The sequence below is a fragment of the Mercenaria mercenaria genome, chromosome 16 (assembly GCF_021730395.1).
Source record: "Mercenaria mercenaria strain notata chromosome 16, MADL_Memer_1, whole genome shotgun sequence".
Taxonomy (NCBI): Eukaryota; Metazoa; Mollusca; class Bivalvia; order Venerida; family Veneridae; genus Mercenaria; species Mercenaria mercenaria.
Genome location: NC_069376.1, coordinates 13660445 through 13685097, shown reverse-complemented (window position 1 = coordinate 13685097; position 24653 = coordinate 13660445). Strand labels below are relative to the sequence as shown.

Genomic DNA, 24653 nt, shown 5'->3' with positions numbered 1-24653 from the left:
TTTTTACATAGACTTATATAGGAAAACTCTTGATTTAAAAAATTCATAAAAAATAGAAGACATGATATTTGAACCTGGAGAAAAAAACGCGTATTATGATTTTCATCAAGGATTGCTTTGGTCGAGATGTTGAGGGTGTGGGCCCAACCGGGTTGGCCGAGCCTATATTGCACCATTATCTCCTGTGAAACTGTTGAGCCAAATTTAAGGAAACTTTACAGGAATGATCCTTGGGTGGTCCTCTACCAAAATTGTTCAAATAACATTTTCAGTCATTAACTTGTTCTCCTACAACCATAGTGCCTCATTGGCTTATCAGGTGAGCGACCCAGGGCCACTTGGCCCTCTTGTATTTAGAAGATTAACAACCTGTTTATTAAATATGGCGAAAAATAATTATTCCACTGTTTACCGACAATGTTAGTGGCACGTGTATATCATTGATTTAACTCGAAGTTTCAATTTTATATCTTCCCTCATTATCCTCAAAATTTGAAGCTTTCCCCTCCGGCTGTCTCCTGTCCGTCTGTCTTTCTTTCCGTCTGTCGCCCCCTCCGTCTGTTTCTCTGTCTGTCTACCCGTCCGTCTGTCTCCATGTCCGTCCGTCTGTCAAAGGCCAAAAAATGTTACTTGACTACTTCTAAACACATAAGCTTTAACTATTTTATATTTTTGATATATTAAAAATGTAATGTGGGTACATGTACCTATACATCTCACGAACTGTATCCAGCAAGTGGTGATTTTAAACATATACTACCAAACTTCAATGTGTGATCAGATCTAGCCTCCAGAGCTACACAAGATCTGAAAAGTTGGAAAAAAAATCGTAACAAAATATCAGTTTTAAAAGTTAGAATCTGCTTTACTCCTGACAGTAATTCTAGATATTTGGGAAATTATAAACCAACGGAAAATATTTCTTGTAGCGTCCTTCCCTAGTTTAAATCCTTGGTGTTCTTGTTATAACTTTCGTCATCTAACAAAACATTATGAAATGAATTGTAACTGGAAAAGAAAAAGGAAACGGGATTTTGAAATAATCTTTCTCCGTAAATCGGGTTTTTGAGTGGTATTAGAGTTTTTGAGAATTCATCCGGTTTTAAGTCGACATATTTATTCAGTTTTGTCATGTACGAGCAGTTCGTAGCGCTAAGAGCACAAAAATGATATCAATATTTTTCTGGTGTGTTTTTACGGGAATAATCGGTATAAGTGAGTATATTGTTTCAGAAACTGTTTTTCGTTTTACATTTTCCAGTTGCTCTGTCTGGTCATTTTAAATGACTGCCAAAGGTCTGAGATAATCATGATTATGAAATTTAAAGAAATTCAGACGTTGCTAGTTTTCTGAAGAAAATTTAATTTGTTTCAAGCTCGACAATGGAATCGAATTCCTTTGCTTTTTTAAAAGAAAAAATACAGCAATATTTTACCATTAACTATAGAAAAAGAAGATGTAATGAGCTGCACACTTTTTACGCAAATGGCGAAAAATCGTTTTAGCCTCTTCCTATTTGATTGTGACGTTCTCGTTTTTACGATGATTTTTTTTCTAGGAAATAATTGTTGGCGGGCGAAATGTCTGAGTAGTGTGTAAAAACTGGCCCATAGATTTTTTTAAAAAAACTAAAGTTATCATATATAAATTTATGTTACTGTAAAATGAGCGAGATTTTTCAACCAAGTTCACACTGTCTGTTTGTAGGATTTACTTGCAGCATTTATTGAACGACTTGTTGCATTTTTAATTGGTTTCAAATACAATTTTCCCCGGAATCTGGAGTTGTTAGTTCGAGCCCGACTAGCTACAGCGTTCCGTGAAGTGGGAAAATTGCCCCTTCTTTACGGAGAATGCCTACTGGTTAGAAACTATAAAGACAGGTTGTGTAAGCAGGCCGCCGTGACATAATTTAAGGTTGTTGAGAAACGGCATAAACCCAACACAAATATTGGTTATCAACTTATTTTTTTTATGTCTGTACACTTTCATGTGACTTTTAATTTCAATTCGTTTATAATGTGCATATTTCGACCAACTTGAAAGTCAGCATTATACGGGAATAATTATTGCTTGTTTTGGGGTTTTACGCCAGTTTTCGTCAACAATTTACTACTGTCCCATTGAAAAAATATTAGGCACACTAGAGTGAATGTAGCGGACACCAAACCTATGACCGCTCGACTGAGGGGCGAACGCTCTAACCAGTATGTCATTCGGTCCGGTATGAAGGGTGGGGATATTTTTTGACTACATAAACTCCACAAGAGACTATTTTCTGAAATTTTTAAAGCGGGAATTCTAAAATCTGAATTGCATATATTTAATCCCCCGCCACAAGTGGTGGGGGTTATAGGAATGGTCTCCGTCCGTCCTTCCGTTACATTTTGTGTCCGCTCTGTATCTCCTAAACTCCTTGAAGGATTTTCATGAAACTTGGGTCAAATGATCACCTCTTCAAGACGATGTGCAGAACCCATGTGTCAGCCATGTCGGCTAAAGGTCAAGGTCACAACTCAAGGTCAAAAGTTTGAGCCTTCCATTTTGTGACCGCTCTGTATCTCTTAAACCTCTTGAAGGATAATTATGAAACTTGGATTAAATGATCACCTCACCAAGAGGGTGTGCAGAATCCGTGAGTCAACCATGCCGGCTCAAGGTCAATGTCACAACTGAGGGTCAAAGGTTTGAGCCTTCCATTTTGTGTCCACTCTGTATCTCCTAAACCCCTTGAAGGGTTTTCATCAAACTTTGGTCAAATGATCACCTCATCAAAAGCTCATGAGTCAGCCACGTCAACTCAAGGTCAAGGTCACAGCTCAAGGTCAAAGGTTTTAGCTCTGTATTTCCTAAACACCTTGGAGGATTTTCATAAAACTTGGGTCAAATGATCACTTTATCAAGACGTTATGCAGAATTCATGAGTCAGCCATATCAGTTCAAGGTCAAGGTCACAGCTAAAGGTCAAAAGTTTACTTTTTCACTATCCATAACAGTGGCGGGGAATTTAGCTGTCTTTCAGACTGTCTTGTTGTTACTCATGCCATTTAAAAAAAAGATGAAAATTAACATTGTGGGAATGGCTGTATATGAAGTCTTGAGATAATTTGTAGCCCGACCTAACTGTGTGCGTGTGCGTGTGCGTGTGCGTGTGTTAAAAAGATATGCTTGTTTTATTTTATGTATAACAAAGAGCCTTCAAATATGATAAAAATAAAAAAAAAAGAAGTTAATAATCAATACGGAAGCTAATCGTTATGTCTAGATCTACCCTTCCCGATTCTCATACATGTATTAGTTTTTAGCTCACCTGTCACAGAGTGACAAGGTGAGCTTTTGTGATCGCATTTCGTCCGGCGTCCGTCGCCCGTCCATCCGTCCGTCCGTCGTCCGTAAACTTTTACTTCAAACGACATCTCCTCATAAACCACTGGGCCAATTTTAACCAAACTTCACAGGAATGTTCCTTGGGTGAAGCTCTTCAAAAAATATTCAATGATTTGATTCCATGCAGAACTCTGGTTGCCATGGCAACCCGAAAGCAAAAACTTTAAAAATCTTCTTCTCAAAAACCAGAAGCCCTAGAGCTTAGATATTTGGTGTGAAGCATTTCCTAGTGGACCTCTACCAAGTTTGTTCAAGTCATGACCCCGGGGTCAAAACTGACCCCGCCCCAGGGGTCACTTGATTTTACATAGGAAAATCTTAAAAAATCTTCTCCTCAAAAACCAGAAGACCTAGAGCTTAGATATTTGGTGTGAAGCATTGCCTAATGGACCTCTACCAAGTTTGTTCAAATCATGACCCAAGGATCAAAATTGACCCTGCCCCAGGGGTCACTTGATTTAACATAGGAAAATCTTCAAAAAAATTCTAAAAATAAACCAGAAGGCCTAGATCTTAGATATTTGACATGTAGCATTGCTTAGTGGACCTCTACAAAATTTGTTCAAATCGTGACCCCCGGGGTCAAAATTGACCCCGCCCCAGGGGTCACTTGATTTTACATAGGAAAATCTTCAAAAATTTTCTAAAAATAAACCAGAAGGCCTAGAGCTTAGATATTTGACATGTAGCATTGCGTAGTGGACCTCTACAAAATTTGTTCAAATCATGACCCCTGGGATCAAGATAGACCCCGTCCCAGGGGTCACTTGATTTTACATAGGAAAATCTTCCATAAATTTCTAAAAATAAACCAGAAGGCCTAGATCTTAGATATTTGACATGTAGCATTGCCTAGTAGACTTCTACAAAATTTATTCAAATCATGACCCCGCCCCATGGGGTTACTTGATTGTAGATAGAAAAATCTTCCAAATTTTCTAAAAATAAACCAGAAAGCCTAGATCTTTAATATTTGACATGTAGCATTGCCTAGTGGACCTCTACAAAATTTGTTCAAATCTTGTTAAAATGTATTTGCCTATGTGCTCTATGTCAAAACTTGATCATATCATTTTGAGCAATGGTACTCAGGTGAGCGATACAGGGCCATCATGGCCCTCTTGTTTTACTTATAGAAGGCTCCGTATATCTGGGGCAGATTCTTTTGAATTCCAGTACCTGTATGTTCAATACTACAAAGAAATGTGTTGTGACTGTGTAGTTGAAAAGTAAATTATGTTTTTAAAATTCATAAGTGTTTGCCCTTTGATTGTCTGTTGTTTTAAAGGTATCATTAAAGATATGAAAAACGTTATAACCAAAATTGGACAATGTTGTGAATGTTTGAAGGTCAAGGTGAAATGTTTACTTTTCAATTCGAATGATTTTTAACGAGGAGTAATGTGTTTAAGTTCGAGCGCATTTGAAGAGCACCAACACGACAAATTAGCTCGCTAAAATGACAACTAGCGCGCCAAAACGACAAACTAGCGCGCAAATATGACAAAAACCGTATTTTTCGTATCGTCGCGGTACTTTGCCGTGTTGGGGCATTGGCGTGGTATCAAAGTACGATAGATCTGCTAATATTATGATCAAATTATACTGTTTAGTATCTGTTTAAAATCTCTTTATGCTACTACAGAGTAGGGAAGAATTAGTGGTAACCAAAAATCATTTCGTCAACGGAAAATAACACTCTTTGTTTTACATTACCCTCGACACAAGCACATGTGGTTTAAAATTCATGAAAAAACTAATAGTTTCCAAGAGATAAATGCGTCCACCTTTTCAGTGCATTTGCGCATTAATATTTACGATAAATCCTTGTTTACATTTCATACGCACACAAACCTGTATCATATTTAATTACTTCAAATTTATGTATTCATTCACTGGTACGTACTATCTAAAATACAATGATGTCGAGTAAATGTGTCTTGTTTTATCCAATTATTGGAATCTGTGTAATAGGTAAGTACAATGTTTCACAATTGCCTGCTGTTTTTTGTTTGATATTTTCCAATTTGTCGTATTAAGACATTTTATATTTAAAATGAATGAGTGTTAATCACAGAGTGTAAGATTATTATGAACAAGAGCTGTCGGATGACAGCGCGCTCGACTATTCGAAGAATTGACTGAAGAAGGGGGTCAAAATATTTCCATAGATTTTCAGACAAAACAAAAAATGGATTAAACAAAAAATGTTCCTGTATTTGTGGATTTCCATTAGTCTTGCACTAATGGCAATGTGTTACCATGATATCAAGTATGTTAAGTTATATGTTAGGCAAAATATGGACTTGTATGAAAACTTTAACTAATTTCCAAGTCCAAAAAGGACCATAATTCAGACAAAATAGTTGACAGAGTTATGTACTCTTAGCTACAGATGGAAATCATGTTGATAAACTAGTGTTAAAAGTTTCAAAGCCACAGTTCAAATATATTTTTGAAAAAAACTCTGACTTGTAAGAAAAACTGAACAAATTTCAAAGTCCAAAAAGGGCCATAATCCAGCCAAAATAGTTGTCAGGTTATGTACTCTTGCCTACAGATGATAATCATAATGATAAACAAGTGTTTAAAGTTTAACAGCCATATGCCAAATAGTCTTGACAAAACATGAATATATACAAAACAAAACCAATTTCCAAGTTCAGAAAGGGCCATAATTCAGTCAAAAAAGATCACAGAGTTATATACTCTTGCCTTATGATAGAGACTATTATACTGAACAAGTTATAAAAGGTTCAAAGCCATGTGTCAAACACTTTACACAAAATATAAACTGGTACGAAAAACTTGACCAAGATTTCTAAGTCAAAAGGGGCCATAATTCAACCAAAATGCTTGACAGAGTTTTGTACTCTTGCCTATGACTGGACATGTTGATGGTAAACAAGTGTTGAAAGTTTCAAAGCTTTATCTCAAAAGACTTTGTCAAAATATGAACTGGTACGAAAAACTTAACCAAGATTTCTAAGTCAAAAGGGGCCATAATTCAGTCAAAATGCTTGACAGAGTTTTGTACTCTTGCCTATGACTGGATATGTTGATGGTAAACAAGTGTTGAAAGTTTCAAAGCTTTATCTCAAAAGACTTTGTCAAAATATGAACTGGTACGAAAAACTTAACCAAGATTTCTAAGTCAAAAGGGGCCATAATTCAGTCAAAATGCTTGACAGAGTTTTGTACTCTTGCCTATGACTGGACATGTTGATTGTAAACAAGTGTTGAAAGTTTCAAAGCTTTATCTCAAAAGACTTTGTCAAAATATGAACTGGTACGAAAAACTTAACCAAGATTTCTAAGTCAAAAGGGGCCATAATTCAGTCAAAATGCTTGACAGAGTTATGTACTCTTGCCTACAACTGGACATGGTGATGGTTAACAAGTGTTGAAAGTTTCAAAGCTTTATCTGAAAAGACTTTGTCAAAATGTGGACTAGTACGAAAAACTTAACCAAGGTGTGACGCCGACGCCGTGGTGAGTAGGATAGCTCTACTTATTCTTCGAATAGTCGAGCTAAAAATAACAAAGAATATACATGTACACTAATTTTGACCCGCAGCCTTCTATGTCCTCGTGGTTTAATTCCTACGCATCTGAACTCCGAACCGTGGTAAATTAGACGACAAATCACTCGAAGGCATGGTTTATTTGTTAAATAACGCACGATTTTTAGCCTTCTTTGTTAAATAGGAAAACAAATAGGGTTGTATTAGAATACTTTATTTTCTAATTCATAGTAAGCGGTTTGGAAAAACGTTTTATATCCTATCATATAATAATTATTACCACAGTAAATGGTTTTTATGTAAAGCAAATGTGATCCACATCTTTCTTTGTTGTACACGTCTCAAATTTACTTATTTAATAAATATGAAAACATTATCAATATGCACTTGAATTTATCGGTTAACTGGCATTAATTGTCTGTAATGTGATTCTGACCTCGGGACCTACTCCCCCCTTTTGAACTATATCTCGTATTAATTCCTGATAAAAAAATTAAGTTTCGGTGGTCCGTACATGATCGCGTTGCCTGTAATTTATTTTTAGGTCAGCTTTTCTCTAAACTATAAGCTATTGCTTGACTGGAATACTTGTTCACCTACATAAGCTGTACCCAATAGCAGAAACATAACTATCTTGCTTTTTGAAGATTATGACGCCCCTTATTGTACTTAGAAAATATTCAGATTTCTTGGTTAAGTTTTATGTTTAGGTCAACTTTTTCCTAAATATCAAAGTACATGCTTTAAACTGGTAAATAATGTTTAATCATTTTGACCCGTACATCAAGAAACATAACTCCATCTTGCTTTTTGCAAGATTTATTGCCCCTTTTGGACTTAGAAAATCAGTTTTCTGGTTAAGTTTTATGTTTAGGTCAGCTTTTATCCTAAACTATCAAAGCTATTGCTTTAAAACTTGCAACACTTGTTCACCATCATAAGTTGACCCTGTACAGCAAGAAACATAACTCCATCCTGCTTTTTGCAAGATTTATGGCCCCTTTTGGACTTAGAAAATATCAGATTTCTTGGTTAAGTTTTATGTTTAGGTCAACTTTTTCTCTTAAACTATCAAAGCTATTGCTTTGAAACTTGCAACACTTGTTGACCATCATAAGCTGACCCTGTACAGCAAGCAACATAACTCCATCCTGCTTTTTGCAATAATTATTGCCCCTTTTGGACTTAGAAAATCATTTTCTTGGTTGAGTATTATGTTTAAGTCAACTTTTCTCATAAACTATCAAAGCTATTGCTTTAAAACTTGCAACAGTTTTTCACCATCATAAGTGGACACTGAACATCAAGAAACATAACTCTATCCTGCTTTTTGCAAGAATGATGGCCCTTTTTAGACTTAGAAAATCATGGGTAGGACAATATTTCTATTACACAAAAAAAATCAGATGAGCGTCAGCACCCGCAAGGCGGTGCTCTTGTTTTTTAAGAGTAATCATAGTTACACGTTAAAACAAGTGGTATTAAAATGTTTTAAAAGTATCTTAGATAAAAATACATATTACCTGTAACCAGCGTTCCAGAGAAAATATAACAAGAGAAAAAGATTAAAATTCAAGAAATATGATACATAAATTAATATAAACGATAGCATTACAATACGATAAATTGAAGAAAAAAAAAGCTCTATTCAGTAAGTGATTTCGAACGTGCGTGCGTGGAAGTCAGACACTTTACCTCTACGCAACCGTTTCATCGATCAAATTTGCATGTTACTTTAGTAATGTAGATACTTTCAGGATACTAATATTGCGTAAATTAACGAAAACGCCCGAAAATCTTAGCGAAGATTAATGAGTGCCAGGTCAATACTTATGGGCAATACTTACTTGTTAAAAGCTTCTTAATTTGTTTGTGTCGGATCGTGCTACCCAAATAGAAATCCCAGGGGCGAGGACTCTCCTCGTTCACTCCCCTGATATTAAAACAACGAGATAATGCAATATTGTTGCAATGAACGTTTTAGACCCATTACAAACACACCCAGGAAATTTACTTGAGGTACGATAGCCAAGCTCTCTTCTCCTCACCATCTTATTATAGATAGTATTCTTCTCCTTTCAAGATGACATTTGTATAATATTACATAATTCCTAGTTATACCGTAAAAGGTAGGTCAGATCCTACTATATTACTAAATTGTAAACGAATAGTCTTCAGTTTTTTTGTTTTTTTTTAATTTTATTATTATTATTTTTTTGCTCTGTAGAGCTATTTTCCTTATTTTCTTGGCATTTTTCTTTTTGCTAAAAGCATATGACATATCTATGCTTAACAATGTCAAACAACATGACAAAATTTTTCATGAAAACTTAGATTATACACCACCCATGCGCATCCAGCTTATTTTCTCAGAGGGGGTCCGACCCCTCCCTCCCCCTCCCCGGAAAATTTTGATTTTTAGTGCTTCATTTTCTGCATTCCGAGGCATTTTAGGAGCATTTAAGAACACCTTTCCACTGTAGTTTTATATACAATATATCCTTTATTTTCACAGTTTTATGTGCTAACCTGTTAAATTTGGGGATAATGATAAAATCAAATTTTCTTCAAGGTAGAATTTTTATGTGTGCTGCGGCCATTGGAAATAGGTCAATTTTATATAGAAAAAAGAACAACTATTTAGTGTGTTATAATTTAAAACCCACCTTGTTAAATAACCACCGTAGGTTGAAAGCTACGGCTACAACATTTATGATTTAAAGGGACTGGCCTCCAGAACGTTCGAAAACATTTTTTTTTAGATTTCTGGAAATAAATGCTCTATTTCTTAAGAAGGCTTTAAAACTTAATTACTGACAATACGGAAACATGAGAATTTGCTCAGGTTATTACTACTTTTTTACAATGAAAATCCTTTACTCCAGGTAAACTGTTTCAATTATAAATACAATGTATCTGTATTTTGAAGTCATAATTTACTACTTCCGCTATAGCACTATTGGTTACGACGATGGTAAAATGTCTTTATTGCCGCGGCGATACGGGATTCGATTCCCTCCGCGGTCGTATTTTTTATTCTTGAAATTGGAATTTTTAACTTATTTTAGGAACAAAAACTCATATTTTCATGTTCATAATATGACCAAACTTCAATTTGAAAGAAAGATTACTTTTTAGCCAAATCTGTAGGTCAGTGCCTTTAAGCGTGTTTGATATATGCCTATATAGGGTTAGGGCTAGTGACAGTAAGCGTTGTATGTACTCTCACATTCAAGTAACATGACATTTTTACTCGAGATTTTATATCCGCTACTTGAATTTATATCTATTCAATTACTATGTAATACACATGCAACTAGCCACTTTAGAGGTATAATATAACATATTTGTCACATATGAACGGAAACACATATTTGATCCCGCTATGTACTACATGAATTAGATGTAAAATATTAAATACATGTATTTGTTTATTTATATATAACATCAGCATAACAGTAAGAAGACCGCTTTGATAGCCTCAGTGGCAGTGTGTCCACTTCGAGTGCGGGAGGTCGTGGGTTCGATCCCCGGCCGCGTCACACCAAAGACTTAAATGCATTCCATCAAAAATTAGTATAAACCAAACAATAGCAGAAGTATCTTTCAAATAGAAAGTCGGTACATGTTACATCAAGCCATAAAACACGACGTTCCGTGTATAATTCAATAGTAAAAATTTCATATATAGCAACTATGAATCTGAAATATCAATGAACTCTGACATGTAAAATATAGTGTATGAAATGATATCACAATTTATAATTTTGGATATCGTTAAAGTACTTTACGACATCCTGAAATACATTCGAGGTATCATAAAACGAGCTGATACCACAAACAGAAAAAAAATGAAAATTTCTCAAAATGAATATTATCAATGAGCCGCACCATGAGAAACCCAGCATGGTGCATTTGCGAATTTGCGACCAGCATGGATCCAGACCAGCCTGCGCATCCGCGCAGTCTGGTCAGGATCCATACTGTTCGCTAACGGTTTCTTTAATTGCAATAGGCTTTGAAAGCGAACAACATGGATCCAGAGCAGACTGCACTGTGCTGGTTTTCTCATGGTGCGGATCATTTCGTGTCCTTTATTCGATGTAACGATTTCCTAAATCATGAAATATATCAATGATAAGCCTAATGGTTAATTATTTATGGGCATCTCAAAATGTGTTTGGTTTTATTTATTTTACTTGCATACAGTGTTGTAATATCTTCTGGTCTTTTGGGATCATGGAGCACACTCAATACCTATGTAATAGAATTACACTCAAATCGGTGCTTGGAGTGCTAGGGATGTTGCATTGTCCATTACTTCTCATGAACAGACTCAATCAACCCGAATCATTTTTTTAACAAATGTTATTAAGTATCACAAAAGCAATTTTTAAATGCCATGGGGAGCCCGGCCGTAAAAAGTCTCCCCGTACTTGGATTCAGTCAAGCTGTTATATTTTCTGGTCCTTTTGGATCACATGTGTAATGGAATTCCGCTTCAGCCGGTGCTAGAGGGAGTGACGGGTGTTGCACTTTCCATTATCTTTCATGAACAGACCCCGCTATGTATTTGCTTTGTTGCATTCTGTGCCTCAACATAATCTGCTGATAGGTTTTATTATTTATGATATCCAAAATAGATATGGCCCAGTATCTGTGAAAGAATAGAAAAAAAACCCGTCCTGGAAGTCCTGCTCGAAAATGATACCAATGTAAATCAAAACACTGTAACAATTAAAAACACATTTCAAAGAGAACGTAAACAGAAAAATCTATAAGTATTTCTTTTTTCAAATTCAGGTCTGACTTCACTGACAAAGGTAACCGAGTCAACACTAATAACAGATGCATCAGCGACTGACAAACCTACCGAGCTAGCACCAGTCACAGATGCATCAATGACTGACAAACCTACCGAGCTAACACCAGTCGCAGATGCACCAACGACTGGCAAACCTACCGAGCTAGCACCAGTCACAGATGCATCAACGACTGACAAACCTACCGAGTCAGCAACAGCCACAGATGCAACAACGACTGACAAACCTACCGAGCCAGCAACAGTCACAGATGCATCAACGACTGACAAACCTACCGAGCTAGTACCAGTCACAGATGCATCAGCGACTGACAAACCTACCGAGTCAGCAACAGTCACAGATGCATCAGCGACTGACAAACCTACCGAGCCAGCAACAGTCACAGATGCATCAGCGACTGACAAACCTACCGAGCCAGCAACAGTCACAGATGCATCAACGACTGACAAACCTACCGAGGCAGCAACAGTCACAGATGCATCAACGACTGACAAACCTACCGAGCTAGCACCAGTCCAGATGCATCAACACTGCAAACCTACCGAGCAGCACCAGTCACAGATGCATCAACGACTGACAACCTACGAGTCGCACAGCCCGATGCACCAACGACTGGCAAACCTACCGAGCTAGCACCAGTCACAGATGCATCAACGACTGACAACCCTACCGAGTCAGCAACAGCCACAGATGCATCAACGACTGACAAACCTACCGAGCCAGCAACAGTCACAGATGCATCAACGACTGACAAACCTACCGAGCTAGTACCAGTCACAGATGCATCAACGACTGACAAACCTACCGAGTCAGCAACAGTCACAGATGCATCAGCGACTGACAAACCTACCGAGCCAGTAACAGTCACAGATGCATCAGCGACTGACAAACCTACCGAGCTAGCCCCAGTCACAGATGCATCAATGACTGACAAACCTACCGAGCTAACACCAGTCGCAGATGCACCAACGACTGGCAAACCTACCGAGCTAGCACCAGTCACAGATGCATCAACGACTGACAAACCTACCGAGCCAGCAACAGCCACAGATGCACCAACGACTGACAAACCTACCGAGCCAGCATCAATCAAAGATGCATCAACGACTGACAAACCTTCCGAGTCAGCACCAGTCGCAGATGTATCAACGACTGACAAACCTACCGAGCCAGCAACAGTCACAGATGCATCAACGACTGACAAACCTACCGAGGCAGCAACAGTCACAGATGCATCAACGACTGACAACCCTACCGAGTCAGCAACAGCCACAGATGCATCAACGACTGACAAACCTACCGAGCTAGTACCAGTCACAGATGCATCAACGACTGACAAACCTACCGAGTCAGCAACAGTCACAGATGCATCAGCGATTGACAAACCTACCGAGCCAGCACCAGTCGCAGATGCATCAGCGACTGACAAACCTACCGAGTCAGCAACAGTCACAGATGCATCAACGAATGACAAACCTACCGACCCAGCAATAGTCACAGATGTGGCAACGACTGACAAACCTACCGAGCCAGCACCAGTCGCAGATGCATCAGCGACTGACAAACCTACCGAGTCAGCAACAGTCACAGATGCATCAGCGACTGACAAACCTACCGAGTCAGCAACAGTCACAGATGCATCAACGACTGACAAACCTACCGAGCCAGCAACAGTCACAGATGCGGCAACGACTGACAAACCTACCGAGGCAGCAACAGTCACAGATGCATCAACGACTGACACACCTACCGAGCCAGCATCAATCAAAGATGCATCAACGACTGAAAAACCTGCCGAGCTAGCATCAATCACAGATACAACAACGACTAAGAAACTTACCGAGCTAGCACCAGTCGCAGATGCATCAACGACTGACAGGCGCACCGAGGCAGCATCAGTCAAAGATGCATCAGCGACTGACAAACCTACCGAGCCAGCATCAATCACAGATACATCAACGACTAAGAAACTTACCGAGCTAGCACCAGCCACAGATGCATCAACGACTGACAAGCGTACCGACCCAGCATCAATCACAGATGCATCAATGACTGACAGGCGCACCGAACCAGTACAAATTATAAATGCACCAATGACTGACAAACCTACCGACCCAACACCAATCACAGATGCATCAATGACTGACAAGCCTACAAATTCAAAATTAATCATGAATACAAAAATGGGTAAGAAGTCTACTGGGACATTAACAGTCTCAAATACAGCAATGGTTACTGAATCTATTAAGTTTACTGCAGCAATGGTTGCGAAGTTCCCCGAGCCAACATTAGATCTACATCATAAAATGGCTGGGATGTCTACCAAGTCAACACTCACCACTAATCCACCAATAACTGATGAGGTTCGCAAGTCAACACACACCACTAATCCACCAATAACTGACGAGGTTCGCAAGCCAGCACACACGACTAATCTACCAATAACTGACGAGGTTCGCAAGTCAACACACACCACTAGTCCATCAATAACTGACGAGGTTCGCAAGTCAACACACACCACTAATCCAGCAATAACTGACGAGGTTCGCAAGTCAACTCCAAGTACAACTTCAACATTGGTTGAGATATTTACAAAGCGCTTACAAATAACAATTTTTTCGAATACAGAGATTTCTGGAAACACAGACAGGCTCACAACTTCATCAGTTACAGGCACATACAATGGACGTGATGAAACACTCCGTGAAGATCAGAATATTTCTGCAGAACATAATACTAACACTTCTTCCTGTTTAGAAATGAACATCTTACCTCTAGTTGTTATGGTTTTTGTGGTGACTTACTGTATGTAAAACTTAACTTATAAGATGGTCCGCCTGTCACTCGGCAGTTTTCGTGTGTTTACGTATTCGCTTAAGGTACTTCGACAATCATCGGACGTAAAGGTAGCTCGACGTGCAAATGGCTTTTCGTAAAAACGAAGAATGCCGAACACACGTACGGACAAAACATAATTTGCCAATTGTCATTTGGACTGATTACACCACACAGGAAGAGAACTACTCAGTGTTACATGTGAAATGTAGTTAAATGCTGTTGATGACATCCGGTTTTATGAGTCATATGAGGATGTGACAGTTATATTTTTGGCTTAGTTTAATTGCTTATTGTATTGAGAAAACTTCTAGACCATTATCACTGTGAATTTCAAAGAATAAGTTCTTCGAGAAAATGTCTACATACGCGTAATTGCTAAACAATTTTTATGGGAACATTTTTAGAGGGTGATGTTTCTAAGAACAAATCATTTTTCTAATATGTAACATAACATGTCAATATTTTCTATTTTTGATAAGAAGACCGACATGTCATACTAAATGACCATATATGGTTTTCATATCACTGAAATGCTCTAAAATACTGAAAATGACGTCTGATTATTTTATTGTTTAAATGAAATAGAGAAAGAACTGAATTTGTAGAATGTAACCTCATTACGGGTCCGCAATCTGATCACCTCGGCCTTTATGCTATGCTATGTATTACACGGAGAATATGGAAATACTCGTGTTTCACGATTGTACGGGTTCGCTATTTTAGATTAAAAAAACTTTCCTACTTTCTGTGCACGATGTTTCCTTGTAACAAGTCAAGATTAAGCGAATGAGCTAAAATAAAGATGATTATTTCTTCAATGTTTTCCATTTTCTTCCTATTTACTAATTCAATATTATCAGTAATAAATAAAAAAAAAATCTAAAGGCTAAAAATGAGACCCTAAGTTGCAGTGATAGTGTATGACCTATAAGTTTTAAGCGCTAACATTTCGTCATAAAAGTGATTTCAGCTAAAAGGGCAAAGAAAATAAGGAAAGTTAAATCCACCACAATGAGATACGATTTTTGCTCGCGCCTTTTTCTATTTAGTGTATGTATGTATCATGTTTTTAATGCGTGCTGGACATGTCTTTTACGAAATAAACTTCATGGGCCAGCGCATTTTAAAAACAATAGCAGACATTCTGAAAAACATGTACAGTTCGTTAAGTTATCTTTACAAATGAAAAATATTTCGTAAGAAAGCCTTGGCAAAACCAACAGATCTCACATTTCAAATATCAAGAGATCTGGACTATAAGAGCGTATAATTTATATCTAGAAACATCAACACATTTGACAATTTTTTTTAAACATTCCAAACAGTCTTGGTATCTTCGACTGGAGCTTAACTTCGATCGAGGTATGGGACAATATGAGATTAAAAGTGTTTTCGAAAAACAGGCGTTTTGGATATGAAAAAAAAGTGTTATATAAAAATGCTTGTTCCATAAGAGCAGTGTGCTAATGTCTTAGATATAGTCTTAAATGCCAGTGACATTTTCGATATAAGCATGTTTATTTAGGATATCGACATGGCTTTAAAGGAGGAAATTTGAATTAATATGCAGTTTGCACATCAGGAATTTATGACAATATATTTGCTGTCATGAAACACAGTTGAGTTTGATAATTACAGGCATCCTCTTTCTTCAAAGCTGGTTTGACGTACTTCTAGGTTAACTTGGAAATATGCAGACACGTCATGCCTTTTATGATCTTAGTAAGGTTACTTTAGTAAACTGTCACACAGTATTGTTGTGGAGGCGGGTGTAGCCTATTCGGTGTTAGGATGGAAGCGGCCGGTATCAGTGTTTGTGAAGAGGCGGTAGGGGTCAGTGCTGGGTAGGAGCCGCCAGGATAGGCGGCGTCAGGGCGGGGTCAGGGTTTGGGTGGAGGCAGGCGGGGTCAAGGTGGAGGTTGTGGCGAGTATATTACATCACTTTTTTATCTTAAAATAAATAATAGGCCTAAACATACATTACACTGTTTACCCGTCGCAATAAAGCTACTAGAAAATTAACGAATTCCAAATTGTAAAAATCTGAGCTCATATTACTTGAATCCCTTGTATAATTTGTATAACATGTATTCATCCGCTGATCATAACATTATACGCTTTGATGAACTATTTTGTTATTAATAATCTTGTTTTCCCTGCACTTTATTCGTAGTTACCGGATAGTCATAATAACCAGTTACTAACGTAAGTAAAGAATATATAATGAAAGAAGAGTGTGGGTTGTGATGGTGGCAATGCTCTTGCTGTTTTGTGCCGAGTAGCACTTTGGTCTCGTGGGCTAAATCAACTCGAGCTGTACAATTCAGAGCACATTCTGTAATATCAAATTTTAGCATATTCTAAGCGTCGTTGAAATGAAATAAAGCCATTAGCTCTACATAAATTTGATGATACACTATTGTAATAAAGCTTTGACGTTGACGCCGTTATAAGTGTAGTCCTGAGACGTTGGTCGAATTTATTTGGTATATAGCAGATAAAGAAAGAAGACATGTTGATGTTTCAGCAGATAAAAAAATTTACATGTGGTGTAAAGAATAGTACATTTGCGCTTTCCACAATGAATTTATTACACGCGTTAAATAGAATTGATAAAACTCGTTTAATAAATTCAAAATGAAAAGACATCTATCTATGTAGTCTGCAGTAGTTCGTTCTAAGTCCTCTAAAATATGTAAATAAATTAAAACACAATGCAATTTATAAACTTTTTTAATTAATCTCTTCTAAGTACAAATGTGTTTGCATATCTTACAAATAACCACCGGGAGTTTCTGTTTTTCTTTGTTGTTTTTTCTTTATCCTGAAATAAAAAATAAAATTTTGAAGCATCAAATTTTATCTAATGTTTATTCTTTCCTATAGGCTAGATACTGTAATGTGCCTAGAATAAAGGCTAGATACTGCTGTGTGCCTAGAATATAGGCTAAATACTGTAATGTGCCTAAAATAAAGGCTAGATACTGCTGTGTGCCTAGAATATAGGCTAGATACTGTAATGTGCCTAGAATAAAGGCTAGATACTGCTGTGTGCCTAGAATATAGGCTAAATACTGTAATGTGCTTAGAATATACAGTACTAGATAGTGTTCCTAGAATACATTATTTTAAGTGCCTAGAATACAGTACATTGTGTGCCCAGAATACAGTATATACTGTGCCTAGAATACATTAGGCAGTGTGCCTAGAACACAGTTAATAGTGTTCATAGATTTCAACATATAGTATACCTAAAATACAGCACATTGTGTGCCCAAAATACAGTAGATATCGAGTCTAGAATACAGCAGATTGAGTGCCTAGAATACAGTAGATAGCGAGTCTAGAATACAGCAGATTGAGTGCCTAGAATACAGTAGATATCGAGTCTAGAATACAGCAGATTGAGTGCCTAGAATACAGTAGATATCGAGTCTAGAATACAGCAGATTGAGTGCCTAGAATACAGTAGATCATGTGCTTACAGTAAACAGTGAACCTAGAATATACGAGATAATTTACCTAGAATACAATAGCTAGGTAGTGCACCTAAAATACATTAGGTAGTGTGACTAGAATGCTGTAGGTAGTGTGTCTAGACTTCCTTTTCCCCCGGTTAATATTGTATTGTTTTAAATTGATTATAGAAAAGTCACCTTTTTAATAGCATTTACATTCGTTGTCGACGCAATGCCAGGCTTTTCCACGGTTTGTGCACCTCTTTCCGGTATTGAGACAGTCGTCGCGAGTAGTACAACCTACATGGACAGATTACAGGACAAACACATGAATATTAACATCACTATTTTAAAGGCAATGTCCATTATCTTTTGTTTTCATGTCTTATTTTAGGGATTTTATGCCTAAATTTCATATTTGACACAAAATCAACAGTTACTCCACATCGTCTTACGGAGGCATAAGTTACGTGACGTGTGGTTTTACTATCTCTTTACCGATCAAAGTCAGAAAATGTCATTAAGGACGGAAATAACGAAAACAAACTTATTAATTTAACCCTTTCGATAACTGACAGACGGATGGACGCTCAAATGTTGGGGTTAAGGAGGCAAAATATAAATTTATAAGTTCAAGTTAAAAAAAGAAAAAGAAACAGCCGACTTGATCATTCCGCTATTTTTGTTTGTCAATATACGAACAAATTTGTTGTTTCACGGTTGTTTTTTTTTTGTTTGGGGTTTTGTTTTTTTTTTCAGAAAAAAAAAAAGTACATGTACAGGTATATTTACAATATAGGTATATCATTTGGCGGTAGGTGCATATAACATATTCTGAGTTCGAACACATGTTTTGATTTCTGTGCAACAAAATATAAATAAAAATATATAGAGAAAAATCGCACGTCCCCTTTATGTCACCATAGTATCTATGTAAACATGAATTTGTTTGTGTATGAACAATATCGTATGTTTGATTCAAAATATTTCACACTCATTACATATATAAACGATTCTAACAATAAAAAGAATTATGCGCTGATAGCAAAAAAAAAATGGTAGTTGATATGTTATAAATAACGTGCTGATAAAAATGAATGCTTAATTAAAAAGTATAAATCTGAAATGGTGGGTTAGTTAGGTTTTTTAAGTATAAAATTTAACTGTGAAAGCCGTCATCTTTTATACTTTTATATTTCGGCAAGTTTAATAGATCTGGCGATTTTTTTTACGTTTCAAGCGATTATCTAATAACATAAGCCTAGTATATTCAGTTTAAAATGTTTACTGGTATCAGGGTAAAAGTGAAATGTTTTAATTAGAATATTTATCCATTTCTCTACAATTAACAAAAGCAATAAGGTAAATGGAAAATTATTACTTGTTGGTATTGGCGAGCACGTGCATTCTTCTCGTTCACAGATCACTTTACTTCCGTTAGCACACATTGTGATTTGGCAGTCTATTGGTCCCACACATCTCTCTGCATACACAACTGTAATCAAATCATTTTTTATTATTTATTATGTGCTTAAACACACTATCCCTTACTCAATGCGGGCTTATTGCTTTATAAATTTCTGAAGAAATGCTAAATTGACCTTTTGCCCTCTATGAATGTTAAAGACCTGCCCCAGTCCTACCTCAAAGTTTTAACCTTAAATTGTCACTGAAAAAGCATGAAAATCCTGACTATGAACAGTGACGCCTGTCAAAATAGAGTCTATTTTATAAAAAATTCTATGAACGTTAGAATAAGATTTGTTTTTTGTTTTTTAAAAAAAATAAAAGCTCCAAATCAAAAAAAAAAAAGATGACCGCGTCGGGAACCGAGCCCCGGACCGCCGCGGCAATAAAGACATTTTCCCGTAGTCATAATCAATAGAGCCAATAGAGGAATTAGTGAATTATGACTTTAGTATATAGATATTTATGATCGAAACAGTTTATCTGGAGTAACGCGTTACAAATGCTTTTCAATTTTCATCGTAAAAAAGTAGTAAAAACTAAATAATTTGATTGAACGCCTATTTTTATACAATGATATATTCAATGGCGTTGTACATAATAATAATAATTTTAATAATAGTAATAATAATAACTATTATTATGACAATATTAATAAGGAAAATTATAATAATAATAATAACAGCCTTATTGTAACAAACAGTCATGACCGCACCCCTCCCCTTGAGGTCATTTTACCCCTTTTGCGAATACCAGTGCTTAAAGCATCACATGGTACGCCCAGACCAGCTGCATATAGAGGTTTAACCCCCACCCCGGTTAATGGTGCCATCAAATACCATTGTGAAAGAAATACTACACACTACCCTACCCGTAGAGCCTTACTAACATTCGTGTTTAATTAATGTAAAACCTTTTACAAAAATTTAAGTACAATCACCGGCTGTTCGCATAATAAACAGTTATCAAAAAATTTAAAACAATACCGCGAAATCTCTGAAATACAGTATCTCAAGTTTTTTTTGCGTAGTTCTAACGGCAGTTCATTCCAAAGTTTTGGACCAATAGTACAGGAACTTCCATCATTGAATGTTTTGCACTTGTTGTATGGAACAACAAAAACAGTAACTTATGTTTCTGTAACATATAGTTTGTCAGTAATTAAGTTTTAAAGCCTTTAAACGACGAAATAGAGCATTTATTTCCAGATATCTACAAAAGTATTTTGTTGTTGTTTTTTGTCGAACAATCTGGAGGCCAGTCCCTTTAAAACAACATGTCAAATATTAATGAACATAAAACCTCAATAAATTTACTCTAAACTTTAAAAAAAATAAAGTTCGCTTAGAATCTTAAAGAAAATGGTACTACTTACAAACAGCGGCGAATGCCAATACTGCTGCGATTACGACCTTCATTCTTGATATCTCTCTTAGTTCTGTGACTAGTTTCACACAAGGTCCATTATTTAAACCATATTTGACCATTGAGTCATGTAAGTAATGACGCAATGTTATAACACAAAATGTTACAATGTTATTCAAGAAATGGGGCAATGTTACAGCACAGAAGACAAGAGTACTTTATTGCCGTTTTGGAGCTCATTGTATCTGACACAGTTGCAATTTAATATAATAAAGTGAAACTTTGTCATGAAGTTAGAAGATAATGGAAACTAATTACAACAACAGAGGTTTTCGTGACAGGCCTAATCACAGTATCTAGATATTCCACGTAAATATAAATTTGAAAATTAAATGGCAAAGAATTTCACAGACCATTTCATAACCGAATATATACCTAAACCAATGTATATTCCTAAAACTGAATATGACCGAATGCAGATTCTATACAATTCTAACATCGAAGTTCAATATTGGTATGGCGTCTAAATGGACCGGAGAAGAGACCTTCATTGAATTACTTCAGGATTTCTGTAAAATTATTGAAAAGGGCCAAGTTTTCACTGAGCAGATTACAAAATCTTAAAGGTGTTTATGGCAAATGTTTCTAAGACATATTAGAAAATAACCATTGTTTGCAGAACTTATTTACAGAATTCTTTGATCGCGTTCGATTCCGTGTCATCCTGATACGGCGGAATTTCCAGCTATTGTTGGTGGAGAAAGACCCCAGTTTCCCTCTTTCTGCGAGCCAGCCAGCTATTGTTGGTGGAGAAAGACCCCAGTTTCCCTCTTTCTGCGAGCCAGCCACCTATTGTTGGTGGAGAAAGACCCAGTTTCCCTCTTTCTGCGAGCCAGCAGCTATGTGACCCCAGTTCCTCTTTCTGCGAGCCAGCCAGCTATTGTTGGTGGAGAAAGACCCCAGTTTCCCTCTTTCTGCGAGCCAGCCAGCTATTGTTGGTGGAGAAAGACCCCAGTTTCCCTCTTTCTGCGAGCCAGCCAGCTATTGTTGGTGGAGAAAGACCCCAGTTTCCCTCTTTCTGCGAGCCAGTTTGACGAGTTTCTCACACGAAAATTCTACTCCTCGAGTGACGTTTCGAATCAACATCGGTAATTTTAAGTTGGAGGCCTTAAGGGTTAGGGTCAGAGCCCCCATGTACAGAAGTAACATGTTTTTTTTTTTATTTCTCAATTTTGCTTCTTTTCTCACTTAAAACACCCACGAAAAACGTCCCTGTATGCTTCAGCGTTATTTACTTCATATCCTTAAGTGTTGCTAAGTCAATGCTCACAGCGTTTCTATGTCAATATCCTTAAGCGTTGCTAACTTCATATCATCAACGTTGCTAAGTCAATGCTCACAGCATTTCTATGCCAATATCCTTAAGCGTTGCTAACTTCATATCATCAACGTTGCTAAGTCAATGCTCACAGCGTTTCTGTGTCAATATCCTTAAGCGTTGCTAACTTCATATCATCAACGTTGCTAAGTCAATGGTCACAGCGTTGCTATTTCAATATCCTCAGCGTTGCTATGTCAATATCCACAGTATTTCGAAGCCAGTATCAACAGCGTTACTAACTTTACATTATATCATCAGCGTTGCTAAGTCAAAACGCTCAACATTTTAAGTTAATAATACTCAACCTAACTTTATATCTTCAGCGTTGCCAAGTCAATGCTTTCAGCGTTGCCAAGTTAATATCCTCAGCATTTCTTAGTCAATATCATCAGCGTTGCTAAGTCAATATCCTAAGCATTGCTGAGTAAATATCCTCTGCGTTGCTAAGTCAATGTCCTCCGAGTTGCTATGTCAATATCCTCAACATTGCTAAGTCAATTTCTTCAGCAATGTGTAGTCAATGTCCTCAGCATTGCTAAGTCAATATCCTCGGTGTTACAGTCAATATCCTCAGTATTGCTAAGTCAATTTCCTCGGTGTTACTAAGTCAATATCATCGATGTTACTAAGCCAATATCCTCGGTGTTACTAAGCCAATATCCTCGGTGTTACTAAGCCAATATCCTCGGTGTTACTACGCCAATATCCTCGATGTTACTAAGTCAATATCCTCGATGTTACTAAGTCAATATCCTCGGTGTTACTAAGCCAATATCCTCGGTGTTACTAAGTCAATATCCTCGGTGTTACTAAGCCAATATCCTCGGTGTTACTAAGTCAATATCCTCGATGTTACTAAGCCAATATCCTCGGTGTTACTAAGTCAATAACCTCGGCGTTACTATCAATCCTCATATTTACTTAGTTAATGTCTTCAGTATTGCTAACTGAAAGGCAATCCCAATTTTTTTTTGTTATTGATCCTCTTTCATTTAACTTACTTTACAAAGATTTCAATATTTAAGAAAGAGTAATCAGGATCATGAATTTGCTGAACTTAAATGTTTCAGATTTGCAAATAAAATAGCGTACATTTTCTGCACTTTATCAGTAGGTTAACAAAATTTTCCAAAGCAATGATTTAAGCTAATCTTATTAAAGGTAAATGGGAATATTTAAATTCCGGTCAAATTATTAAGTATGTTTACTAAATAGTTAAACATCCAAAGCATTGTATTCCATTTAAAGTTATTGTATAATATGAATTTCTGTTTTATATATTAAATTTTATATTTTGTTGCTCCCAAGCCTATTTTGTTATACTGTATACAGTGTTAAAATAACTTTTTTGTATCTTGCACTTATGGACCTTCCTCAAGTTTGCATGATGGCAATTTGGAAGAAATATATACAGAAATGGGTTTCCAAATGACTGTGGTGGCTGTTGAGTGGCTAAAAATCTGTGCCTTTACCAAAATTGTCACAGAGGCCCATGAATCAGTGGTGTTGTGGGTATACATAAACTATCAGTGGCTGGCCAAAAATTGGGATGAAATGAAAAAAACAAACAAAATTAACTTCATTGGAATGTGAATATTTTTCTTCTTTCTGAATCTTCAACAATGAATAAACTATAAATATTTCATGTTATATGCCATACTTGTAACATAATATAATATAAAATCTACTTTCTGAAAATTACAACACATATAACAATATAGAGAATATAACCAAAATTATACAAAACTCACTAGTACCTCATAAAAAAAATCAGAAATTGTGTCCATAGAACACGTATTCCACACATACTGTGCCATCTTCTTACAGTAAAAGCTACCAAAGGTCCATAACAGCAGTAAAGATATAAATAGAAAAAAAATCCTGGTCATCTGCACATCAAGCTTGTTCATCTGTGAAAGTTTGAAACAAATCAGGCTAACAGAATTGGAGGAGTTGCACACACAAGATTTTTCTCTACATTCAATATAACAACAACTATCAGAAGGGCCATAACTGTTACAAAAAATAGTCACAGAAAAATTCCTTTCTTTATGGTCATCTGTACATCTAGTTTGCCAATTGTGAAAGTTTGAAATAAATCAGACTATTAGTGTGGGAAGAGTTGTACACACAAGATTTTGATGTACAGACAGCAGCATGGCTACATGCCCCCCTCCCCTCCCCCTCCCCACACATAAATGTGAGGGGGCATAAAAAAGCCTTCAGCATTTAATATCAAAGTAACAAAAAAACTGATTTATATAGACCTACCTTTGTGTTAACTACTAGTTACTTGCAATTTATGACTGGAACATGCAGTATGGAAGTGTATATCAGGTTTGCTAATCCATGGTTTTTGCTCTTCATGTATCACAGTATCTAGATTATTCCAAGATATTTTTAAAGTTT

The 24653-nt window shown here is 36.6% G+C and overlaps 1 protein-coding gene across 1 annotated transcript; it reads left to right on the top strand.

Moving 5' to 3' along the window:
* Positions 1 to 746: 746 nt before the first annotated feature.
* Positions 747 to 15391, top strand: LOC123539769 (proteoglycan 4-like). Its single transcript, XM_045324524.2, is given in 3 exon segments — positions 747 to 5362; positions 11716 to 12249; positions 12252 to 15391. Coding segments are annotated over 3 exon segments (2886 nt in total). The 5' UTR covers positions 747 to 5307; the 3' UTR covers positions 14549 to 15391.
* Positions 15392 to 24653: the final 9262 nt, after the last annotated feature.